This window comes from Cotesia glomerata, linkage group LG2, assembly GCF_020080835.1.
Source record: "Cotesia glomerata isolate CgM1 linkage group LG2, MPM_Cglom_v2.3, whole genome shotgun sequence".
Classification (NCBI taxonomy): Eukaryota; Metazoa; Arthropoda; class Insecta; order Hymenoptera; family Braconidae; genus Cotesia; species Cotesia glomerata.
This window is the reverse complement of record NC_058159.1, coordinates 3,519,973-3,534,696: the sequence shown is the minus strand read 5'-3', so window position 1 is coordinate 3,534,696 and position 14,724 is coordinate 3,519,973. Positions and strand designations below refer to the sequence as shown.

The following is a 14,724-nucleotide window of genomic DNA, read 5'->3' as shown; positions in this document are numbered from 1 at the left end:
TTATTTAACCACAAATTTTAAAAAATAAAAATTACTACTTTACACATCAGGAAGAATATTTAAAACCCATTCTTTAAATTGATGGATTTCTGATTGAACTATTTCATGTTCAATATTAGGAATTGGTACTAATTTAGTAGTGACATTTAATTTTTTTAAATTCTCATGAGTTTTCTCTCCCCATGCAAAAGGTACCAAAGAATCATTCAGCCCATGAAATTGTAGTAGCGGCGGTGTTGTGATGTTGTTCTTCAAAGTCTGCCGAAAAAAAATTCATCATAAAAATAAATTTTTTAATTTATTTACTACATAATAAGCCAATTAAAAATTAAAATCAATACCTCATAAACTAGAGAATTATCATTGAGAAAAGAGGACATAGTAACACAGCCAGCTAACGACGGGCGATAATTATAGGCGAGGTACATTGCCATAGCACCACCCATCGAGAACCCGCTGACGACAATTCGGTCTTCAGAAATCCCGTCTTTTATTTCGCTGTCTATAAGTTCAGTCGCCGTTTTAGCGATTGCATCGATCGATTCCTTATTTTCGGGAGCTTTAATATTAACGTCGTTGCGGTCAAACCACACGTTGCTCAGCTAAATTTAAATTTACACGAAATTTAATTTTTAAATATTAATTATCTATAAATTACAATCAATAAATATTATGAAAATTAATTTAGCAGATATTTGATAATTAAAAAATTTTTTTAACAAATAAATTATGGCTAAAAAAATTAGAAGGAAAATTGACAAATTTTAAATTTACACAAAATCTAATTTTTAAATATTAATTATCAATACTATTATTTATACCTTAGGATTAATAAATAATATAAAAATTAATTTAGCAGATATTTAATAATTTAAAAAATTTTTAACAAATTATGGCTAAAAATTAAAAGAAAAATTGATAAATTTTAAATTTACACGAAATTTAATTTTTAAATATTAATTATCTATAAATTACAATCAATAAATATTATGAAAATTAATTTAGCAGATATTTGATAATTAAAAAATTTTTTTAACAAATAAATTATGGCTAAAAAAATTAGAAGGAAAATTGACAAATTTTAAATTTACACAAAATCTAATTTTTAAATATTAATTATCAATACTATTATTTATACATTAGGATTAATAAATAATATAAAAATTAATTTAGCAGATATTTAATAATTTAAAAAAATTTTTTAACAAATTATGGCTAAAAAAAATTAAAAGAAAAATTGATAAATTTTAAATTTACACGAAATTTAATTTTTAAATATTAATTATCTATAAATTACAATCAATAAATATTATGAAAATTAATTTAGCAGATATTTGATAATTAAAAAATTTTTTTAACAAATAAATTATGGCTAAAAAAATTAGAAGGAAAATTGACAAATTTTAAATTTACACAAAATCTAATTTTTAAATATTAATTATCAATACTATTATTTATACATTAGGATTAATAAATAATATAAAAATTAATTTAGCAGATATTTAATAATTTAAAAAAATTTTTTAACAAATTATGGCTAAAAAAAAATTAAAAGAAAAATTGATAAATTTTAAATTTACACGAAATTTAATTTTTAAATATTAATTATCAATACTATTACTTATAAATTACGGTCAATAAATAATATTAAAATTAATTTAGCAGATATTTGATAATTTAAAAATTTTTTTAAGAAATTATGACTAAAAAAATTAGAAAAAAAAATTGACATTGAAGAAATTTGTTACAAAAAATTAAAGAATGGTTAAATGACAGCTCACTTTAATGTCATATAAATAATATATACCATTCCTCCCAACGGGGTGTAAGGTTGAGCAGGTGCGGTTGGATAAATTATTTTTACGTGTGGAAATTTAAATTCATCTCTGTTTAATATGTCTATCCATTCTTTTACATCTTTTCCAGTGCTCCCTAGAAAAAATTATTATTAATATTATGAAAATTAATTTAGCGTATATTTAATAATTTAAAAAATTTTATAACAAATTAATGGCAAAAAAAAATTGACATAGAAATTTAAAAAAATAAAAAATTTAATTTTTTACAAATAATTTTTTGGAGCAAATTTTTTTGATAAATAAAATTAAAAAATTGTTAAATGATTGCTAACTTTAATGTTATATTAATATTAATATAGACAATAATTTATTATTGATTGAATAATTACCAGATCCATGAAAAATAAATAAACTGGCAGTATGTTTTTTAGTTGGCTGAACATTTATTATTCTCGGCGTTCGCAAGATTCCAGATGCCATTTTTGGATTTATTTTATTTTATTTGTCAATTATAAATTATAAAACAAAACAGCTGATCATTATTTTGCTTATTTTTTGACAAAATTAAAGTTTGATATTGTTTTGTTATTTTGTTTATTTAGGTTGCTAATTATCTTAAAATGTTAACTTAGAAATTTATCTTACTGGCTGTCAGATTGAAATAATTAAAGTATTCGTTGTAGTCGACAATTTTTCTAATTATAAATAAAAAAAAAATCTATTACGTCTCATACAAAATTCTCTAATTAAATCTAATTTAATTTTTATTTTTAGTAATAATTAATTAAATGAATATGCTGATTAATTTTACCATAAATAATTTTTTTTAATCTTAATTTTATGTAAAATATGGACAAATAAATTAGTATTAATAAAAATAAGTTACTGATTTATCATTGGAAGATTGTAATGAAATAAATAAAACATTACACGAGGAAAAACTATTAGAAAATTGAATCAAATTTATGACATTGAAATTAACAGACATCTAATGTAATTTAAAAAAAATTTTTCTTAAATTAATTATTGTAAAAAAAGTTTAAACAAAAAAACTTAAGATGTAATTCGTGAAAAATATTTTTTTAAAAATAAATAACATGGAATTTAATTTAGAAGATATTTGATAATTTTTAATGACATTAAAGTTAGCAGTCACTTGACAATTTATTAGTTTTATTTAATAAACATATTTTTTCTGAGAAATTATTTTTAAAAAATTGCATTTTTAATTTTTTTTTAATTTCTACTTGTTAATTTTTTTTCGCATTTTTTTTTGTCATAATTTAATTGCTAAAAAATTATTAAATATCTGCTAAGATTAATTTTCATTCATTTTTAGAATTTTTGTATGAAAATTAATTGAGCAGATATTTTATTATTTTTAGAACTTTTTTTAACAAATAAATTATGGCAAAAAAAAAATAAGAAAAAAAAATTGACTTGAAGAAATTTAAAATAATTAAAAATGCAATTTTTTAAAAACATTTTTTTAGAATTAATTTAATTGTTAAATAAAATTAAAAATTAATTAAATGACAGCTAACTTTAATGTCATAATTTTTGTAACAATTAAATTATAGCAAAAAATAAAAAATTGACATTTATAGAAATTAAAAAAATTATAAATATAATTTTTTGGAAAAACTTTTTTGTCAATACAAATAAGATTAAAAATAGTGAAGTGACGCTAACTTTAATATCATATAAATAACAGCTTATTTTAGTATCAAAAATTTTTAAAACTATGCAAATTAGTTTAAAGAAAAAACGAATAATTCATTAATGCCATTTTCAATTTTTTTTTTATTTGTTTACTTTTATATATACTGAGTGAATGGAAAAATACTATATACATATATACATACATATATACATACATACATATATACATATATATATATGAATAAAAAAGTGCTGTCTATATAATATAAGTATTAATAAAATATAAAATATAAAATATCTTTCTAGAACATTTTAAAAAATGATTAAGAATTAATATCTCAACAAATATAAAAAAAAATGTATAATAAAATAGAACGCAAAAAATATTATCGAGTTATATAATAAAATAATATATCAACCAGGACAATAAATAATACATATTTCTTTTAATTACTAAAAATAATGATCTCTTCTATTGTATAATATCATAAAAACATATATTTAACATCGGGATTCCTGATAATTGCAACAATTATTTGAATAAAACTCAACATAGCGTGAATGATTGTTTTCGCTACAAAACAAAAAAACTCTATATATATACTTCCTAGAATTTAAAAAGATAAGTTTGATTTCAATCTTTCGTTGAGATTATTCTTCCCGTGAAGATCTATCTTCACGTTATGCTTTAATTACTATGTAGCTTCATATAAAATGAGTGATTCAGAGCAAGTGAATTCAATAGTCAAGTAAAAGTCTTCCTTATTGTGACTTGCACTTCGCAATCATGTCAGGATTATTCGGCGTTTTTTGCAGCTTGCTGGTAATTTTTGATCATCTTATTTATTCTTTGATCTTATAAATAATTATTTTATTTTTATTTTTAGCTTCTCAGCGCTCTGGAATTCACACCATCAGAATCTTTGGCTCACCGTGTAAGTTTCTATTGAATTAAATTAAAATTTGCTTTAATAATTAATGTCGAGAATGACTTACAAATTATAAATATAAACTATTTAATTCGTTGATTAGCAAACTCGTCAGACACCTGATTTGAACGAGGGGATGGATGTTTTAAATGAAATGGCTGAAGCCACTATCTCCGTATCTGAAACTGATATGTTCGCTAAAGTTTCTGAGATAGCCAACGAGTTCATAAAAAAAGATCAAGAAATGGGGGACCAATTCATGAAACCTAGACGTCGCCGTGATACTCAATCTCAAGAATTAAATTTACACCGCGTTAGTTTTATTTTTTATTTTTTCTTTGGTATCTACTCAGGAAAAAAAATTGAATCAAGTAAAATTTTATTTGATTTAAAAATTTTTCTTCCTGATTTTCTTGGTTCAAAAATTATTTTTTTGACTCAAGTTAATTTATTAATTAAATTGAATTGGCTCAAAAATTATTTTTTTGATTCAAGTTAATTTATTAATAAAATTGAATTAATCTATTAATTAATTAAATTAAATTAATTTAATTAATTAATTAACCCAAGACTGTTTAACGTATAAGCGTGACGCCACACTTAATTATATTGTTTTTTATTACATCTTCAATACTTACTAAAATTATCCAAAAAAATTTGACTTTGTTCCTTGAAAATTTTAGAATATATTAATAATTTTTTCCAATATACAAAAACGTTAAATTGCGGAAAAAAAATTTCTTAAAGAAATTTGTTGCAATTCGCGGGGCTTTTCTCATCGCTTGACCAGAATCGTAAGTAGTTTTTTATCCGCGGCATTGCCGAAAACACCTCTAGTCTCTCCCTCACGGTTTTGGAAATGCCGTAAAGATTCGGTATTTATACGATATAAATGCTGTATTTTTACCGTAATACTTCAGTTATTTTAGCCAGTTTTTTTGTCGAATTATTATGAAAAAATTACGAAATAAATTCAGAATATTTATGGCAATACAATAGAAAAGTTACGGTATATTTACAGCATTTAAACCGTAAATATACCGCATATTTACTGTATATCTGCGGCATTATTGCAGCAAAAAACCGGAAAAGAAGATCCCTACTTTCTATTACCGGCAAAATACCAAAAATATGCTGCTTTACTACTATTATTCAATAGCTTGAAATTTTTTTTTATAATATTATAAATTATCGTAAATTATTTTTAAGAGGTTGATAAACTAATTTCTCGATTGTTATTATTATTATTAATAATTTTTTTTAGTCTAGACCGGGATTCGAACTCAGATCATTTAGTTACGCGCCGAAGGCTCTACCAGTTGAGCTATCAGAGACACTATCCATACTTAATTACTCAGTCACCTAATAAGACTCACCGAGTAATAAACACAGCCGTCCATCTAACGGTAGAAAGCATTTTATCTTTAATTATATCAGTATAAACGCGGCAAAATTATAGTATATCTTTGGTATTTTTACCGTAGAAATACGATTTTATTATTTTAAAATTATAGTTATATTATAGTTAATACATAGATTTTTTACGGTAAAAGTTCTAGAGTTTTACAGTAATTTTATAGTATTATTTCTGAACTTTGCAGCAAAAGTACGGTAGAAATGCTGCATAACTATAGTAAAAAAACTGGCCAAAATGACCACAGAAATACCGTATTATTTCAGAATTATAACGGTAAATTTACAGTAAACGCATTAATACCGGAAATTTACGGTATTTCAAAAACCGCGAGGGCTGCTTCTCAAAAGTGTATAAACTGGCAACACTTTACGCTCTAAAATCATTGCGACAAATCAATGATTCTCTAACGCAATCTCGTATCTCAAAAATGATGATTTTGGAGAGGTGAAAAAAAGCTTATAAAAAATTAATATTCATCTAAAAACAATATTTATCTAATATTTTTTTTTCAGCAACGCGTTTATAATTAATTATTAATTTTTCAGTTGAACATTTTCATCTTCAAAAATCGAGATACGTGGTTGCGTTAAAAACCCTCGAAAACTTACATCACTTGACCAAAGTCGTTAGGTCGCGTTTGTTGACCAGTCTAGGGTTAAATTAAATAAAATAATTAATTAATTAATTAAATTAAATCAAATTAATTAATTAAATTAAATTGATTAATTAATTAATTAAACTAAATTTAATTAATTAATTAATTAATTTATTAATTAAATTAAATTAATTAATTAAAAATAAAGTGGTTCAGGTTTATACAGATCGATTTATATTTTTTTGTTATGTTAATTGATCTGTATAAACCTGAACCACTTTATTTATAATTTACTGGGATCTGATTAATCGAATAATATGTTAATTAATTAAATTAAATCATCAGGTTGCTCGTCAAATTCCTGGCTTTGATCAAGCAATTTCAACAATGAAATCTGGAGCTGAAACATTTGTTCAAACTGGCTCAAGTATAATCCAAAAAGTACCTGAAGTAGCTAGCGAATTTATGAATAAAGCTCAACAAATGGGGTCACAGTTCATGAATCCTGGCCGACGTCGTCGTAGCCCGGAACCTAAAGCAGTAAATATTTATAAAAATATATTTAAAAGTTAAATATTTATAAACTTTTTTTTTAGTCAAGAAGTCGACGTTGCAACAGTAGAATGACTACCGCTGCTACACCTCGATAATTTTTTTTGCAAGGAAAAAAAACATTAATTATTTGTTAATTAAAAAAAGATGTATCGGTTCTATTGCGTAAAATAAATATAATATTGTTGACCATCACTTGTATTTTTTTTGCATCGACAATCGTGATTAACTACAACTATTGATCTATAATTATCTTATTATTAAGTCACCTTCCGTAACATAATTAATTTAAAAACCAGAGCCTTCTATGATAGCTGCATCCTGTCTGGCAAGAAATTATCATATAAAATAGTTTTATAAAAAAAAAACCAGTTTACACGTCATTCTTCTTGCCGTCTAGATACTTAAGAAAAATATAAACAATTAATAAAATTAATAAAATTATTTAAGGATTAACCGTGTATTTTTTTTTTTTTTTAGTTAATAGTATCAAAATTTTTATAACGAATAAACAGAGTATAAAAAAAAGTTAAAAAAAAATTATAATTTTAAATATAAAATCGATGACGTATACGATGATTTTATGAATATTAAAGATGTATGTATAAGATGTAAACTAATGAATAATCGAGCACGTCGTCGACCTTTGGCACTTATATATATGAATATTCAGTATTCACTGATAAATGTTCAATCGCCAGCATTTAATACGACACACTGCAACAAAGTACAAAATATTAATTAACAAACATGTAAATTTTTAGTGGAGCTAAGAATATTTAGAACAAAGAATTAGGTATTAATTAATAAAGTAAATAGTAAGTAGTAAGTAATGTTATTTAAATAATTAGTTACAAGCTGTGAGTAATAATAAAGATGGTAAAGTTTATATTAAAAAACAAGCCATTCAAATATATAACAAGATTTTATTATTATTAAATTAATTAATAGTTAAGTTAATAGTAAAATAGAATAAAACAAATGGTGAAATTAAATTAAAATATCACTCAACCGGATTTTCTCGTCTGGATGGTAAATCAGTGATCACTTGTTCACTAGTCTTCTCATCGAGTTTCTTTTTCTTCAACGCTTTACCACGAATATTTAACATCGTCCTTGATACCAGCCAAATAGTACCTCTCTCACAGATACAACGTAACCCATTTATTATCCCGATTATCAAACAGTGTGGCGGGTAACCTGTTGTCCGTGATTCTATGCCCACTGTTTTTAGGCATGTGTCCACAAATTTTTCAGGCGTCGGTGCCATCCATGACGCTTTCCTATTATCATTAATAATAATTCATTTATTATTAATCATTAATAATTTAATGATACTTAATCTGTTAATTTTTTAATTATTAATAATATTAAAAATCAATAACAATAATAAAAAATAGATTGTAGATTTTAAAATGAATAGAAAAAAAAAACTACTAGGATTGTTTAAAAAAAAAAAAAAAAAAAAAAAACAGTGCAACAGCAAATTTCATAATTAGAATAGTGGAATAGAACATAATTTTGAGACGTATGATATGGTATTCAAATTGAAGCTTATTTAAAAGTTATTGCAAGAAGAGGCAAAAATAGTAGAATTTTTTTCGCGATTTTTGAAATTTTTAATTTGCTCTTATTCCTGATCTAATTGATTAAATGCAATAAATAAGCATGGAAATAGAAGTTTGTTAAATAAGCTTTAAGATGCAATTTACAGAAATATAAAAAGTTATCGCATTCACAAGTTATTGCAGGGAGAGCCAAAAATATTATAATTTTTTCGCGATTTTTGAAATTTTTAATCTGATCTTATTATTGATTTAATTGATTGAGGCCAATGAATAAGCATGGGAATTGAAGGTCATTAAATAAGCTTTAAGATGCAATTTACAGAAATGTGAAAAGTTATCGCATTCAAAAGTTATTGCAAGGAGAGACAAACAAAGTTGAATTTTTCGAAATTTTTTAAAATTTTTAATAAGCTTGTATTTCTAAAATAACCGACCGATTCAGCTCATCCTCGAATTTAATCTCGGTAATTATTCGTAGAATATAGACGCGAAGTTTAATGGAGATCCGTTGAAAATTGTGAGAGTTAGAATAGAGACAAGGCCATATATATACATACATACATAAACTTTTGAACCATAGACATTTTCTGACTCAGATCGACGAGCAAGGATGTAAAAAAAATTTTTTGAAAATTCTGACATGAGGACCAATGCAATAGTTAGATTTTTATGAAATCTACTAAAATTTTTTTTTTAATTTTCACCAATGGAATTTTTTAATTAAATTTTTTTAATAATAATTTATACTTTATAAAATTATAAAAAAATTTATAATGTCTGTCAACTTCAGTTATACAATAAAATCATAATATTAAAGTTAGCCGACATTTTTGATTTTTTATTTTGCTTAATTTATTAAATTATAACTAAAAAATATTTTTAAAAAATTGCTCTTATAGTTTTTGAAGTTTTTAACAAATGAAAAAATTTTTTTGTAAAAATTTATTAATAAAAAAAATCATAAAAATTTTTAGATGTCGGCTAACTTTATTTTCATAATAAAATCTATTAAAAAAAGTTCAATCGAATGAATACTTACTTAATTTTGGACATTTTGGTAGCAACGGGACCTGGAAGGACACACTGAACCGTAACATTGCGCGGTGCAGCTTCAACAGCCAAATCAGCGCTCAATTTATCAACAAACGCTTTACTTGCAGCGTAGACCGCCAAATAGGGACTGGGAATAGCTGCGGCTGTTGAACTGATGTTAATAATGACACCTTTACGGCGTTCCATCATTCCCGGAAGCACGGCTCTCGCGATTCCAGTAGTAGCCGCGACATTCAGCTGGAGAATGTTGGTTATCGTTTCTTCGGTGATGTTCGTGAATATTTCTGGATGGTCGTAGCTCATTCCCGCGTTGTTCACTAACACTCCGACCTGAAAAATTACTCAGCATAAATATAAAATTTATTCAAACATTGACATTTATAAAAAGTTACCTCGAGGCCTTCGATAAGTTTTGCGATCTTGGCATAAACAGGTGGACCTTCCGTTAAATCGGCTTCAAGAACCCGAGTTTCGACTCCGTACGTAGTGCGAAGTTCTTTGGCGACTGCTTCTAATTTTACCAACGACCTGGAAACTAGAACAATGTCCAGGCCTTTGGCCGCTAAAGCTTGGGCGTAGGCTTTTCCTAAGCCGTCGGTAGCTCCCGTTACTACTGCCCATTTTCCTTGGGTCGCTACGTCTATTCCTCGGCCCAAACCCGGTGCAATTAATTTCTTCCAGATAAACACTGTTAACCGCAGTAAAATCCTAAGTCCAATGGCACCTAAAGCCACAAGTGCTAGTTTTTCCCAGCAAGTTAATGCCATTCTGTAAATAATTAATGAAAATTAATTTAGCTGATATTTAATAGTTTTAAAACTTTAGAGATCAAATTAATTATAGCAAAAAAAAATTAGAATAAAAAAATTGATGACACTGAAGTTAGTAGATGTCTAAAAATTTTTAATTTTTTTTTATTAATTAAATTACAACTAAAAATATATTTCTAAAAAATTGCACTCATAGTTTCTCAAGTTTTTTTACATGTGAAATTTTTTTTTTTTATTGTTTAATTGAAATTTTCTCAATAAAAAATTTTTTTTAATTTTAATGTCGGCTAACTTCATTTTCATAAAAATTTACACCTAGAAATTTAAAAAAATTAAAAATGCAATTTTTTTTAAATAATTTTTTTTTACAAATTTTTCTTGTTAAAAAAAATTAAAAAATTTTCAAGTGACTGCTAACTTTAATACCGTAAATACTTAAATTTATTTATTAATTTATTTTTAAATAGTTTAAATTTATTTATAAATATTTGTAAAATATAAATCGCTACCTGATGCGTTCTACTACCGCACAACTTTTATAATGTAATGATAACGATATTGTAAATTTAAAGTGATATAATGTTTTTCAATTAACTCCCACCACTATTTACGCTATAATTTAAATATTTAACATTCAACTTTTATTAATGTAATCAGCGGAAGGGTTTTATAAAACAATACTATTGTTGTGAGTGACTTTATAAGTAGTGAACCGTCACCGAGCAATCACTGTTTTATGATTTCTTAAATGAAATTTTTATTACGCACATTTTATGTGTTACAATAAAATAAAACATTTCAAAATCTTATATTATGTCGGATAATTTTATATTTATTATATAATAATATCCGCGTTACTGAAATTTAATTTTTTTTTTTGTAAAAATTAATTTTCTAATTTTTTTTTAAATTTATAACAATCATCAAAATAAAAGTAATATTAAAAAAATATAAAAAAAAAAACATTTACATATAACATTAAATGACACTTGACAGACATTAGAAATTTTTTTAGAATTTTATAGCAATTAAATTATTATAAAAAAAATTTAATTAAAAAATTCCACATATGAAAATTAATAAAAATTATAAGTGAAAATTTTTAGAAGTATTATTTTATTGTAATTGATTTGTTCAAAAAATTTTTATAATTGACAGCTGACGGCTAACTTTAGTATCATAAAATTAAACTGTTTCATCAATTATATCACTTGATGAATTAATTATACAAAATAACACACTAATTGTTAAAAAATTTCATTGCATACACGTGTTCAAATTTATTTTATATATTTTATGGACCATCACTAAAATTAAACTTCCTTTTTAATCATTATGATATAATATGCAATTATTTTAAATAAAATAAATTATAATACTAAAATTAGCCGACGTTTTTAATTTTTTAATTTTTTTTTAATAACTAAATTAGAACAAAAAAATATTTTTTAAAAATTGCACTTTGAGTTTTTCAAGTTTTTAATAAATTTTTTTTCTTTTTTTCTTTTTCTTCTTTTAAGACATTTTTTTTCTTTTTTTTTGCAGTCATTTTTTCAATAAAGAAAATTTTTTAATTTTTAAATGTCGGGTAATTTAATTTTCATAAATAAATTATTTTAAATAAAATAATTAAATTTTAATATGATACTAAAGTTAGCCGACGTTTTTAATGTTTTGATTTTTTTTTAATAATTAAATTAGAACAAAAAAATATTTTTAAAAAATTACACTTCCAGTTTTTAAAGTTTTTTACAAGTGAAAAATTTTTTTTTTATTTTTTCGTAATCATTTTTTCAATAAAAAAAAATTCTAAAAATTTTTAAATGTCGGCTAACTTAATTTTCATAATTTTAATTATTTTAAATAAAATAATATGCAATTATTTTATTTATTTCAAGCGAAAAAATGATTAAGAAATATAAAATTAAAATGTAATCATTTTTAGCAATAAGGAATTCATTTACAAAGCAAAAAATTTTAATTGAAGTAAGCTAAAAAAAATTAAATAAATAACTGTACGTTACCTTTTACAGTAGATTCATAACAAAAACGATTTAAGTAATCGATAAATCAACAATTAACTACTATCACAGCATATTTATAACAGGTAAAATAACTAAAATAACTAATTAACAAAATAGAATAAAAATCATCTAAATAAGGAAGACGATGCTCCAGTGAGGAAATAAACAGCCGTGGTCGTGCTGTCAATACGATGTTTTCACTACTCGTGGACGAGATGGATTGCGCGGGCGCAATGTCACGGCCAGCAGCACCAGCAGTAGACGTCAACGGGAAAGGCCCCACCAGCGATACGAGCTTGGTATCAACTCCAGCTCAAACTATCTCTGTACAATTTCTCTCCATTCTACCTCGCACTTTCTTTCTTTCTCTTATAATCAGTACCAGGGAGTCACTACTCCATTCACCGATCATACCTCTATCTCTACCTCTACCTCTACCTCTACCTCTGTTTCCACCTCGAGTACTTTTACCTCTCTACCTTCTACCTTATATTATACCGCTCTTTCTTTGGCACACTTATGATATTGCTTTGGGCATAAGCATCTGAACTAGGTTGTTCAATATCTGCTTCTTGCTTTACTTAAAGCTTTATACTGACATACATACTCATTTGCGTACTCAACTTTATCAGTAAATTGATAAGATATAACAACCAATAATTAAAAAATTTTCATATCAATATAAAAACAAGTTTAAATAATTTTTTTCTATTTTTTCTTACATTGTGATTATTTACTGAGAAAGAAAAATTTCTTGACTGAAGAACAAAATTCTTGGCTCAAGAAAATTTTCTGGTGCCTGAAGGAAGATCGAAATTGTGTTGGCCGAAGTAAAAATTTTTCGAGAAATTCTATTCTTGGTGGAAGTAATTTTTTTAAATTCAAATTATCATAAATACTTCATACAATAAATTTTTATATTTGATCAAGATTTTTAGATACTTTAGAAGCAGTGCCACTTACTTCAGCTGAGAAAAAAATTTTCTCACCTTGAGAAAATTTTTCTCTTGAATATTTGATACCCATTTTATATCATTTTAGCGTGCAATTATACATATTTAATAAAAAAAAAATGATGAAATATTATTTGATCTTCCCATTTGACATGTTAATCAATAAAAATATTTATGAAAATTTACTTCTATCTTTATATTTAATTTTTTGGAGCAAGAGAGAAATTTTCTCAAGACAAGAAAATTTACTTCTATCAAGAACTAAATTTTTTGGAGCAAGAGACTGAATTTTCTCAAAACAACAAGATTTTCTTGAGTTAAATAAATTTCCTTGGATCAAGATACGTTTTTCTTGAAATTCTATTCTTGGTGGAAGTAATTTTTTCTTAATTCAAATTATCATAAATACTTCATACAATAAATTTTTATATTTGATCAAGATTTTTAGATACTTTAGAAGCAGTGCCACTTACTTCAGCTGAGAAAAAAATTTTCTCACCCTGAGAAAATTTTTCTCTTGAATATTTGATATCCATTTTATATTATTTTAGCGTGCAATTATACATATTTAATAAAAAAAAAATGATGAAATATTATTTGATCTTCCCATTTGACATGTTAATCAATAAAAATATTTATGAAAATTTACTTCTATAAAGAACTAAATTTTTTGGAGCAAGAGGCTGAATTTTCTCAAAACAACAAGATTTTCTTGACTTAAATAAATTTCCTTGGATCAAGATACGTATTTCTTAAAGCAAGAGAATTAATTTTGTTGAAATAAGTGAAATTTCTTGTCAAAAAAAATTTTTTTTGCTCAAGAAAATAATTAGGAAGAAAAATATTTTCTTGGCTCAAGTGAACCTTTTTTTCTGTGTACTAGTACGTCTATTGATAATCCAATTGTCTTTCCTCATTCATTTTTAAAAAAATTATTTTTTTGGTAATTTATAAATTTATTCTAGTTGGCTCAAGATACGTATTTCTGAAAGCAAGAGAATTAATTTTGTTGGAATAAGTGAAATTTCTTGTAAAAAAAAAAATTTTTTTAGCTCAAGAAAATAATTAGAAAGAAAAATATTTTCTTAGCTCAAGTGAACCTTTTTTTTTGTATATTATATTGAGCAAAAGGATTAATTTTTTTCACCTCCGGGCGGAAAGCGTCAACTTTCGTCCTGCTGCGCTAAACAAAAATGCCGCTTTCCGCCTCTGTCGAGGAGAAAAATAGTATACACACCACGGGCAGTAAATAAGAAAGCCTCAGATCACATGTTTATTGACCTCGGCTTCGCTTCGGACAACAATAACATGTGATCTGAGACATTTCTTATTTTACTGCCCTAGATGTGTAATATACTATTGTTGGAACACTGAGAAAAAAAAATACTACTCTCGAGAAAAT

General features: G+C 24.6%; 3 protein-coding genes across 5 annotated transcripts; 1 reads left to right on the top strand and 2 right to left on the bottom strand.

Moving 5' to 3' along the window:
- Positions 1 to 9: 9 nt before the first annotated feature.
- LOC123258615 (lysophospholipase-like protein 1) lies at positions 10 to 2,379 on the bottom strand. The gene is made up of 4 exons (XM_044718750.1): positions 2,189 to 2,379; positions 1,808 to 1,932; positions 342 to 602; positions 10 to 258 (listed from the first exon to the last, which is right to left on the bottom strand). The coding sequence occupies exons 1-4, from the start codon at positions 2,277 to 2,279 to the stop codon at positions 40 to 42; spliced, it is 696 nt and encodes a 231-aa protein (XP_044574685.1). The 5' UTR covers positions 2,280 to 2,379; the 3' UTR covers positions 10 to 39.
- Positions 2,380 to 4,123: 1,744 nt separating this feature from the next.
- On the top strand, positions 4,124 to 7,130 carry LOC123258844. The gene is made up of 5 exons (XM_044719086.1): positions 4,124 to 4,284; positions 4,349 to 4,396; positions 4,494 to 4,703; positions 6,748 to 6,942; positions 6,999 to 7,130. The coding sequence occupies exons 1-5, from the start codon at positions 4,249 to 4,251 to the stop codon at positions 7,050 to 7,052; spliced, it is 543 nt and encodes a 180-aa protein (XP_044575021.1). The 5' UTR covers positions 4,124 to 4,248; the 3' UTR covers positions 7,053 to 7,130.
- A 382-nt stretch (positions 7,131 to 7,512) lies between these two features.
- LOC123258842 (very-long-chain 3-oxoacyl-CoA reductase) lies at positions 7,513 to 12,955 on the bottom strand. 3 transcript variants are annotated; one of them, XM_044719083.1, is made up of 5 exons: positions 12,370 to 12,955; positions 9,968 to 10,343; positions 9,562 to 9,905; positions 7,967 to 8,237; positions 7,513 to 7,671 (listed from the first exon to the last, which is right to left on the bottom strand). In XM_044719083.1, exons 2-5 carry the CDS (start codon positions 10,340 to 10,342, stop codon positions 7,645 to 7,647), a joined length of 1,017 nt encoding a protein of 338 aa, XP_044575018.1. In that variant the 5' UTR covers position 10,343; positions 12,370 to 12,955; the 3' UTR covers positions 7,513 to 7,644. The 3 variants fall into 3 exon arrangements, with proteins under 3 accessions (XP_044575018.1, XP_044575019.1, XP_044575020.1); XM_044719084.1 differs by lacking the exon at positions 12,370 to 12,955 and adding an exon at positions 10,855 to 10,995; XM_044719085.1 differs by lacking the exon at positions 7,513 to 7,671 and having other exon boundaries at positions 7,958 to 8,237.
- Positions 12,956 to 14,724: the final 1,769 nt, after the last annotated feature.